The 11,981-nt window shown below is 36.7% G+C and overlaps 1 protein-coding gene across 1 annotated transcript in view; it reads right to left on the bottom strand.

Moving 5' to 3' along the window:
- Positions 1 to 709: 709 nt before the first annotated feature.
- Positions 710 to 11,981, bottom strand: part of SGCZ (sarcoglycan, zeta) — a 718,425-nt gene continuing 707,153 nt past the window's right edge. Inside the window, exons 6-7 of the mRNA XM_006834475.1 lie at positions 8,907 to 9,030; positions 710 to 904 (exon numbers count right to left, since the gene is read on the bottom strand). Of these exons, the coding sequence (XP_006834538.1) occupies positions 710 to 904; positions 8,907 to 9,030 (319 nt within the window). The remainder of the gene's footprint in view (positions 905 to 8,906; positions 9,031 to 11,981) is intronic.

Below are 11,981 nucleotides of genomic sequence, written 5' to 3'. Positions count from 1 at the left end.
GATAGTCTAATGGCGTTTTGTTAATTCTGTAAAGATTATATTGCTGAGTGCTTTCAAAATCACCTAATGTACAAAATTCTAGACTTAGTAGACAAAGAGTAACAACACATTGATTTTGAAGAAACAAATCAAACTCAGGGAAGGATTTTGTCTTGTTTTCTTTTGTTTTGTTAAAAACCATGTATTGAATTTAATTTTTAGTAAAGCAAGCATTACATAATGCTTCAAAATTTTAAAATTCAGGGATAAAAGTTTACATCCAAAAAGATGAATGGAAAATTGTGCTTTCAGACTGTAAAGTCAGTTTCATACAGATTCTACCAATTCTTCTTGCCGTTGGATACTGGGAATTTCATCTACGTAATGTATATATGTGCAGTTCATATCCAGGTCCTGCAAAAATCTAAAACTCTGTGCTTCACTTCATGTAGCAAAGGCACCTATGTTATTCTCCCTTTTGAGTACAAGTTATGATCCAGTTTTCCTGCTGAAGATGATATTTCCACTGTTGTGTCACTCACTCTCTCTGTGCTGAGCAGTACAGTAAATCACAAGAGAAAGTGGCGGTGAATCCTGCTTACACTGGAAGAAGTTGCTCTGTGGACCATTTGAAGAAGCTCTGGACTGATCACAAGGGAAACCGAGCAGAACTGTGAAGCAGACGGACAGGAACAAAAGGCTATTCTGGTGTGAGGAGAAATCAGTCATTTCAGCTCCACAAGCAGATGCTGCTACTAGACTGACAAGTGGAGCCTACTCCTGCTGGAGAAAGGTAAAGTTTGCCATTGGGGCAGACACAGAGTTCGTATACTGTCTGTCGAGAACTTGAGGAGCTAGACGAAGACGAAGAGGAGGAGCCGGTCGGTAGATTTCCCAATCGGATAGTGTCTGCATTTAAAAATATCTGGGGGAAAAGAAATTACATTTTAATTTATATTAGCTTTTTACATTCCTCAGAGTTTTACAGCATGGTCTAATAAGAAAAACTAAACAACAAACTATTCTATTGGTTTAGCTGCCATGGTTTGTTGAACAAACAAATTACATTCCTACTGTATAGCCCAAATGCTCTGCAGCTATCGTCTCCCTTGAGACATGGTGCTTTCTAACAGAAAATCCTTCATCTAAAAGACAGTATTGTGCAATCTGCTTAAAGGGCCAATCCAGCTATTCAAGCATCACAGAAAATTGATTTTAACAGAGCATTTCAATTTAGTTTCTCAATTATTTCGAGTCTAAACAATATTTAAAGAAATAAGGATGTTCAAGGAAATGACATTGCTGAAGCAGTAGGCAATTACTAATATTAATTATTATTATTATGACCTATCTATTGTTTCAATGAGAAGTGGCTGTTCAGTGATAGAATTCTTGCTTTCTATGAATAAGCCCCAGGTTTGATTCCCAGCCAATATACCTCATATCCAGTTACCACTACTCTGTCAGTGGAGGCCTTAGTGTCACTATGATGCTCAACAGGTTTCAGTAGCACTTTAAGACTAAGACAGAACATGAAAGAAAGGCCTAGTGTTCTACTTCTGAAAATCAGCCAATGAAAACTCTGTGGATCACAATGGTCAGATCCCACTCAACATGAGATTGCCGTAACTTTGGGCCCACATCCCAACAACAACAACATTGTTTCAATGTTCATGAAAGCATTACAACTTGCAGTCTAATATATATACCAACTAAACAATTTGCATGATTAATGAAAGGTAGTCAGATATAATGCTAAATCTTCTAACGTGTAAAATTGCTTCATTTATTTCAAATCATGGACTGAACACTTTTTGGTACGGTGATCAAATGCTGGTGTCATGTGTGGAGGAAGTTCTATGGAAAGCAAAGATAGATTATACAATTTTTTGAGCAGAGAAGACAGATATTTCTTGATTCTTTTGTCATAGAGCCGATTATTGCTTAAAGGTATCTCTATATTCACATGTACCGTTTCCTACATCTTTGCCCTTCTCCAAGTTCTGTTCATTGCTTGCTGGGACTCTTGCAGTAGTCTCCCACTGTTATTTGTCTTCTTATAGTCTATAGTTGTTTTTTTTTTTTTTTTTTTGGAGTCCTGGTGTGGTGCTGTGGGCTGATGCGTCAGACTGCAAAGTCATTTGAACTGCAAGGTCTGTGGTTCAAGCTCACCAGCTACTCCTTGGAAACCCTATACAGGGTCGCTATGGGTTGCAATCAACTCGACAGCACTTAACAACAACAATAGTCTATTTTACATATGTGTTGAGTGAACTTTTGGAAAGTACAAGTCAAATCATATAAATCTCTGTTCAGCACTCTCTAATGCTCTCCCTACACATTTAGAATTTTTATATACGTTCTGAAATTTTGTGTCTATTCATATATATTTCAAATTAATTAGCTTTACTCAGATTTGTACTAAAAATTCACTTTCTCAAAATGCACGTTCCTGACTTTTCTCTATCCACAGTAGCCCTAATCCATGAATTTCTGATTAGCAGTTTTACACTCACTTCCTAACATTACCTGAAGTATGCTGTTGACTTCTATAATTTGCCAATAAGATACACGAGGATTGTGCATGTTGTTTTTCACACCTTTGGAACCAGACATAGAACTGTGCCAGTACATGTTAGCTAAATTAACGAATCCTTCCTTAACTTGGTTATGTTTCTCCATTCTAGGGTACAATTGTTACCCCCAATCAAGACCCAGTTTATCTACTTTCTCATATGTGGAATTTTCCTGATGCTCCAAGCTCAAAGCACACTTGTCAATTGTTGTTTTTATTGTTGTTAAGTGCTATCAAGTGTGTTTCAACTCATAGTGACTTTCTGTAGGGATTCCAAGGAGAGGCTGGTGGGTTTGGATTGTCTACTTTGTGGTTAGCAATCCAGGGCTTATCCTACAATGCCACACAAGGTCTCCGCTTCCTAGTTGTTGTTGTTGTTGTTGTTAAGTGCTGTTGAGTCAGTTTTACATATGACTATGGGTCTGACCCATAGCGGCTCTATATAGGGTTTCCAAGGAGCAGCTGTTGAGTTTGAACCACCAATCTTGTAGTCAAACAACTTTTCAGTCCAGCATATTAACCCACAGTGCCACACCAAGACTCTCTTCATAGTTAGTCCTCCCTAAATAAGTTATGGAGTCCTGATGTGGCATTTCAGGATAATGCGTTGGATTGCAAGGTTGTTTGAACTGCAAAGTTGGTGGCTCAAACTCACCAGCTGCTCCTTGGCAACTAGACAGCATTGCTATGAGTCAGAAACATCTTGATGGTACTTAACAACAATAACAAAAAAGGTATTATTTTAAATATCTTACTGTGACACTCGTCTGTCAGTTTGGCATACTGTGGTGGCTTGCATGCTGCTGTGATGCTGGAAGCGATGCCACCGGGATTTTGAATGCCGGAAAGGTAACCCATGACAGGTTTCAGCTGAGCTTCCAGGCTAAGACAGACTAGGTAGAAGGAAAGGTGGACTACTTCTGAATGTTTAGCCACTGAAAACCTTATGAATAGCAGTGGAACACTGTCAGGTGGCACAATAATATTGACTACAGAAACATGATGTACAGCACCAGAACATAGTCAGATATAGTGCCAGAAGATGAACTCTTCAGATTGGAAGGCACTCAAAATATGACTGGGGAAAAGCTGTCTCCTCAAGGTAGAGTTGACAAATATGGCATAAATGGAGTAAAGCTTTTGGGAAATTTCATTTCATTTGCAATAGAACACAACTCAAAATGAGGAGCAATAGCTGTAAACATCCATTATATCAGAGTTGGTATAGTGGAGAGTCAGTGAAAAAGAGAGAGATGCTTAATGAGATAGATTGGCACAGTAGCAGCGGTAATGGACTCCAGTCTAGCAACAATTGTGAGGTTGGCACAGTACCATGTAGTATTTCATTAAGCTGTGCTTAAGTTTTATGAGTTGGAACCGACTCTATAGCATCGAACAATAACAACATTCTGATGATGCTATATGCTATTTTATAGTCATATTGATATCTTAATTTTACTACTAAATAATGTGTTTCCTAAATATGGAACTAGGCTCACTGTTTTTAAAAACATCCTAGTGTTGGACCCACTACAAGCGCCATACACAATACAAATATTTGTTGGATTGTATACACATAGTTTAAATAGTTGTTTGATAGATAAATAATTATAAAATTAATGAGTAGCTATATTTGTCAAATATTGAAAGTTAAAGTATTAAAGTTTGTATTTGTATATTTTCCCATATTTACTCCTGGACTACATAATAGGAAAGCAAAGAGAAAGAAAATGCCTTTTTTTTTTTTAAATAAACAATTTTTTCCCCCTTGATATGAAAGGACAAAAAAATAAGTTAGAATAAACAAGACCTTGACAAAGAGAACATGGTATATTCTTGGTTTGAGAATGAACATTAAGTCATGCTGTTAATAGGGCTGTTAGATATGAAGGTAGCCATGGCATCATAGTGGTTAAGTGCTCAGCTGCTTATCAAACTGTCCATGGTTCAAATCTCCAAGTCGTTCCACGGGAGAAAGATGTGCCAGTCTGTTTCCATAAATACTCAATGATAGCAGTTTCTTGTTTTGTTTTGTTTTATATTGATCCCTTCAAACTTAAACCTTCTTGAGCCTTTCCAGGTTTCTGTAGCATGTATGGACTTACCATTATCTAAATGCCTGGCTAAGGCAGTTATGATATTATCCACCTTTCAACTTCTAAAACTGACATTTCTCTTCTACATTGTCCTATAATGCATGTAATCTACTGATTACAAACCTCTTTCATGTTCTCAGAATATCTCTTAAGCATTTAAGTCACAGTCCAATTACACCTCTCTACCAAGGTGTCTTTTATCACATTCTTGCCTTTTGAAATCAGATATCTTAGAAAATCAAAATCCATTTTCTCAATCAGCATGGCTTTCTCCTTCTGATAAACTGGAACATACAAGGAGGCTTCAGAAAGTTCATGGAAAAATTAAATTGAGAGACAATAAAATCTTGTCCATGAACTTTTTGAAGCCCCCTTGTATGTGTTATTATAACACTTACATTGTTGTTCTTGTTATGTGCCGTGGAGTCGGTTCCGACTCACAGCGACCCTGTACAGGGTTTCCAAGGCTGCAAATCTTTACAGGAGCAGAGACCCTCACCTTTCTCCGACGGAACAGCTGGTAGTTTGGAACTGCTGACCCTGAGGTTCACAGCCTGATTCGTAACCACTATGTTACCACTCCTTTACATATTCTACCCATAATTATAAAATTACGTTATCTTCCCAGATAAATTTGAAATGAAATTCCTTAAACCTTCTGTAGTGCAGACTTTTGTGTACAATTTCATTATGCATTCCATCCATTCTTTTGGATATCACAGAGTCTTTTCTGCTTTGGCATTAACTATCTTAAAAACTAAAGGGAGAGATTTTATGTTATCTGCCTTTCCGTAACATAGTCAATTTAGCAGATAGAAAGATTATCTCCATAAGAAAATTTCATGAAATTTTAATCTAATATAAAATGATGGGCTCTTATGTACTTTTATTTAATATATAAACAATGATCAAAACTGAACCTCTGTATACAGTCTACATCATAATTCTCATTTGGCAAGTAAATGTAATTCTGTAATTGAATCAAAGGAATTTACTGATGTGCTGAATAAGAAAATATAGCCCACCTACTCCCATCAAGTAGATTCCAACTCATAGTGCCCTTAAACAGGGTTTCCAAGACTGTAAATGATTACAGGAGCAGAAGATTTCATCTTTCTCCTTCAGAGTGACTGGTGTGTTTGAACTGCCAACCTTTTGATTATTCTACAGGGCCACCAGAACTTTAGAAAATATAAGTAGTTTATAAACAGGAACACAACAGAGATTAATATTCACCCATATTTAACATAAGATATCCATTAGGAATCATTTGAGTGAAAATATCAGCATAATAAAATACACTTTAAAAATAAAATGCAATAGATTTAAAAGAAATTTCTGTCTTGTGGTAGTAGACAAAGAATTACATTTTGTAACTGTCATGAAAAGAAATCTTAAAAAGATACATGAATGCATATTTAAAATATTATAAATTATAATCGTAGGTCACTTGTTCATAATGGGGAACACAGTGACTCTGTAGGATAAGCACTGCACTGTGAACCATGACGTTAACATTTAGAGCCCACCAGCTGCTTCACAGAAGAAAGATAAGGCTTTCTGCTCTAACAAAGATATACAGCCCCATAAACCATACGCAGGTTTGCTATGAGTTGGAACTGACTTTACGGTAACAAAAAGTCATAATATTCACTGAGACCTTTCCCTAACATTGTCTTTCTAGTAAGTCCATTTAATTAAAAAAAAAAAATAGGAATTTAGATGCGGTTGACTTCCGAATGAAATCCTTTCAAGTTGAATGTAAACTGAGCTTTTTTACTAAATAAATCAATATTAGGGTTAACAAACATAATATTAAAGAACTAATATTATCATAAGATAAGCCATTTCATGAAGCATCTTTCTGTCTATGCTTTCCCTGGATCTTGTAGTTATTGTTAAGTGCCATCAAGTCAGTTCCAATTCATAGTGACCCTGTACAGGGTTTCCGAGGAGTGACTGGTGAGTTTTTTGTTTTGTTTTGTTTTGATGAACCCTTTACTATAGAGACAGACTGAAATCTCTTTTGCATAAAGACTCTCTGGACTGGGTCAGGGAAATCCACTGGATAAAAGTCACCATGGAGCAACTCCTGCCTCTGCCTCCCGGAAACCCTCACTAGGGTCACCGGAGATAATAGAGGCTGCTGTCCCTAAGGCCAGGCTGGTTGGATGGGGCCATGTTGGCCGAAGCGTCAGGGTTTCTGGCTACCTGGCAGGTCACAGACTCTCTGTATCCCGCCCCAGTCGGTTGTCCAGGATCTGAAGCTGTCAGAGGAAGCCTGAGTTGAGGTAGATATCGTGGTGGGCCTGCACCGCCTTAATGGCCTCTACCAGCGTCCCGTTCTCGCAGATCATGAGGAAGGCCAGGACAAGTGTGGCAGAGCGGCTCACCTCATGGTGCAATGGACCAGCACTCGGCCTTGGGGAACACTGAGGGCTGTTCGGATGTATCGAGCAACAGGCCTAAAGTAGATACTGAGGTCAAAGAAAGGGTTGTCATCAGCCTCAATGCCCTAGTACTCCAATGACATCCTACCATAGAACTTGGTGCCTGTGTCCACTTGAAACTTGCTCGCAGAAGCATTCACAATGTAAATGCCAGCTTGGATCAGCTTGTTCTTGACCTTGTGATTCAAACCGACATTGCAGTCCAGCACATTAAATCGCAGCACCACGGTAGAGGCAAAATGTATACTTAAAATTTATCTTACATAAGTAACTGAGGTAATATGAGGTAAGAGAATAACACTGTACTTATGACTCTATTAATATATGTCTTCATCTTCATATCTAAATTGTCATGGAAGATTTCAGAAATACTGTGTTAAATCATTCATTTTTTTTTTCTTTTTAACTTGATATTGGTGATCTCATAATTTTAAAAATAAACACATGAAGAAAGGAAATACTAAAGGAATAAATCCGAAAACACACAGAAGGTAATATGTATTATGTATAAGGATTTTAAATAATTGACATAGTATTTTTTTAAAAGCAAGCAACAAAAGAGTAACTACCAAGAAGGTATTTGAAAAGAAATAGATAAGAACCCTAAAATGAAAAACTTTAATAAATAAATAAACTAAGTGATGCAAGGAGATAAAGGGATAAAAAATATGAAGGAGGGAGCTATATGGAGGTGGTTGTGACAGTTGTAGGCCATGGCATTGGTTCCAACTCATAGCGACCCTGTATAGGGTTTCCAAGGATGTAAATCTTTATGGGAACAGAAAATCCCATCTTCTCCCAGAAGAGCAAATAATAAATTTAAACTCCTGACCTTGTGATTAGCAGCACAATTCATAACCCACTATGTTCCCAGAACTCCTTGATTTGAAGCATAAGAGAATGAAAATGCTTGACATTTTCTCAGAGAAACACCTTAGAGAAAGTGAGAGAGGTAATATCTGAAGATAAAATACTAAAGAATTTCCAGATTTGACAAAAATAACAATCTGTAGACACAGCAAGCACAATATATATTGCAAGCCAATACATAGTATACCATAGTTAAAAAATTGAGCACCAAAACCAAAGGGATCTTTCAAGAAGTTAAAGAGGAAAAAACAGATGATCTTCAAAGTAATGCTAACAAGACTTAAGGAGCTACTTAAGAGAGAAAGTGACAGTAAGTTAAATATTAACTGTATCTCCTACATAATTTTGATTGAGGTAAATAGCAAAATTAATTTTATTTTCTTTTTATAAAAATATAGATACTGTTCTACAGAAAAGAATTTTTTGAAGACCAAAATAGACCTAAGAAGACAAATATTGCCTTTAATATTAACATACCTTGGTAGTAATTATGTTTATCTATCAGTTTTGAAATTACAGCAATTTAGATGTGGTTGGTTTGTTAATAGATATCTTTCAAGTAGAATTTAAAAGGAGCTTTGTCTTAAAAAGTCACACTGGTGGTGGTGGTGATAGTGTGTTGTGGAGTTGGTTCCTACTCATAGCATTTCTGTATAGGGTTTCCAAAGTTGTAAATCTTTACAGGAGCAGAAAGTCTCATCTTTCTCCCTCGGGATGGCTGGTAGTTTCAAAATGCTGACCTTGAGTTTACCAGCCCAACTCATAACCACAACAATACCAGAGCTCCTTAAAAAGTAACACTAAGGTTACCAAACTTAATATTCAAGATAGCTAGTATTATAAGTAAAACCATTTCACAGAACAACTCTCTATGTTGTCCCTGGAACTGTAAGCATGTAGTTTGGTGAGAAGCAAGGTCCTTATCCCTTTACTCACCTCCCCTTCTGTTGACTGTAAATGGAGCTCCTTTCTGCAGGTGGCCTTGAAGTCCCCTGCAGCAGCACTCACCTGTACCCCTCGAGGTGCCTCCATTATCAAGGATCGAGTTGGTGATTCAAGCCTGGCGATAAACAAAAGGATCCTTAATAGAAAAGATAATATATTATGATGAATTAAAAGATAACGTTTAGTCAATGAAAGGAAAAACAGCCGGCCTAATTAAGTCTTATTTTTTTCATGAAAATGAGTTTTAGCATGATTTTTTAATTGCCTTATCAATTTTTTCTCTTTATTAAACACTTCATTTGTTGACATCAATTATTTACTCTCATTTTTATAATGATATACTAATCATGTTTTATGTTATTTCCATTTATACTGTACATGGTAAGTTGGTTGTGATAAGTATACTTGTTTAAATATTTTATACACAATCAATATTAATGACGGAGCTTTAATAAATAAATTAGTGTAAACTTAGCCCATAAATATTCCTCAATAAAGAGTCCATGTCTTGCAAAGATATGAGGACTTTAATGAAATCATTAATATTGCAAAATTTAAGCTTGTGTGGGCAAAATTTTATAAACTTGAAATTTTTCAAAGTACTCATTAAACCTCTAGACATTAATTTAAATGAATAAATAAGACACTTCCTACATCAACTGACCTCTACTGGTCCAATGAAATGTGCCAGAATCAATGACTTTAGTCAGACACAGAGAAACAAAGAAGGATGAGGTAATTAAAATAGTCATTACTTAAAATTTTGAGTAAAAGAAATGAAGTCTATTAGATAACAGTTCGGTATCAAAAAATATATATAATAATAATAATTAAGAGATAGTTTGGAAACTTAGCTTCAAATATAAAACTAGAGAAAAGAAGAAATGAAGACAGAATACAGAAATTATACGACAGTGTAAAACACACTATATGAGAAAAGAAGAAATACCCATGAGTCAATCTTCTAGGGTAAGTGCTCAGCTTTGGGATTGTAGCTGTCCCTGTTCCTTTGGAGCCCATGCAATTAGGACAAGGGTTGCCACATTTATCCTAATGAATAGTAACTGGATTCCTTTGTGACAATAGATTCAAAGTTGTTTTTTAGAGATAGTCACATCAAATAGATTCCTTCTGAGTAGTGAAATCAAAATTTAAAAACCTAAAAGAGATATTGAAGAAGAAGAACTAGCATCTAGAGGAAGTGATCTCAATGTTTTCAAATGGTTTCCCTTTCTTGCCAAAGTAAGTTGGACATTTTCATCTCTATGGTGCTCTAACATACATTCATACAATCTCCGAACTGCTCAAGATATTGGAAGTGAAGTTAAGTCAGGAAGTATTGCTATAACACAAAGAAGTCATAATTAAACAAAAATATCAAGACTACTTATTACCAATAAACAGCATTCTTATCAGTGGAGAAGAGATTGAAGTTGTCAAGGACTTCATTCTTCTTGGATCAACTGTCAACACTCACAGAAGCAGCGGTCAAGAGATCAGATGACGTATTGCATTGGGCAAATCTGCTGCACAGGAACTTTTTAAAGTACTGAAGAGCAGAGATGTCAGCTTGAGGACTAAGGTGCGCCTGACCCAAGCCTTGGTATTTTCAATAACCTCATATGGATGCGAAAACTAGACAGTGAATAAGGAAGATCGTAGAAGAATTGATGCCTTTGAGTTGTGGTGTTGGAGGAGAATACTGAAAGTGCCATGGACTGCCAAAAGAACCAATAGATCTGTTTGGGAAGAAGTGCAGCGAGTGCTCCTTGGAGGCCAGGATGGCTAAGCTTCATCTCTCATACTTTAGACATATTGTCCGGAGGAAACAGTTGATGGAGAAGGATGTCATGCTGGGTAAGGTGGAGAGTCAGAGAAAAAGAGGAAGACCCCAACGAGATGGATCAGTCAGGTAGCATCATTGATGGCGTCAAGTGTGGCAGCGGTAGTGAGTTTGGCCCAGGATCGGACATTGTTTTGTTCTGCTGTGCATGGGGTAGCTATGAGTCGGTTCCGACTCGATGGCACCTGACAACAGCAACAGCAACAACTTATTTATTTATTTTACATTTTCTCCATACAGGTCTATACACTTCTGAAGGTGGTGTTTCCCTCTTTCTGACTCTTTCCTGAAGAATTCTGGTCTCTTCAATTTACACCATGTCTGAATGGCAGTTTTGGCATTTGAAAGGGACACAATCGTGTTCATTTGAAATGTTCTTTGAATTTGGAGAACCAAAAGAAGTGTGAAGGGGCAGGATCAGGACAATAGGGTGGATGAGGTAAGGTTTCCAAACTAAATTCTCATAGTACAATACATGCAATTCTCAAAAACAAGCAGGATCCAGAGAAGCAGAGACATCAGAGATGGAGGCAGAGATGATGACATGGAGAGATAGGGCAACTGAGGACTCTAGACTCGAGGAAAGAGAAAGATTGTGTGCTGGCAGACAGGAAGCAGACTTGCAGAATATGTCCCTTGGTTGTTTAAATGATTATATATTCTTGAGTGTTTTTGTGTACATACAAAAACAAAACAAAACAAAACAAAAAAACAGGGGATAGAAGCAAATCCTGTTGAATGATGATGCATGGAGAAGATTGTAATCTTTACAATGAAATAATGAGTGTAAAACCGATGTTCTCCCATGTAAACTATGGCTCAATTCACAATAAAAACTTAAAAACAAAACACCAAGCAGGTACATTGTCGTTATGGAAAACAAATTCTTGATGCACCTTCTGTTTTTGTTTTGTTTTTTTCCAAACCAAAAAAAGGTAATTAAGAGATCATTTCAAAATGATCTTCAAATATAAAACTAGAGGAAAGAGCAAATGAAAACAGAAAACAGAAACTAGGCTAAAATGGAAAACACATTGTATGAAAGAACAGGAAGTACCCATGAGTCCGTTTTCTTGTGTAAATATTCAGCTTTTCAGTTTTCTTAAAATGTCTTTACAATAATCGTCTTGATATCCTGTGTCCTTTGAGAAAATCTACCAAGATTGTTGTTGTTAGGTGTCCTTGAGTAAGTTCCAACTCAGTGACCTTATATAAAGGAAACA

This window comes from Chrysochloris asiatica, unplaced genomic scaffold (assembly GCF_000296735.1).
Source record: "Chrysochloris asiatica unplaced genomic scaffold, ChrAsi1.0 scaffold00011, whole genome shotgun sequence".
In the NCBI taxonomy this organism is placed as follows: domain Eukaryota; kingdom Metazoa; phylum Chordata; class Mammalia; order Afrosoricida; family Chrysochloridae; genus Chrysochloris; species Chrysochloris asiatica.
This window is presented reverse-complemented; position numbering and strand designations above follow the sequence as displayed.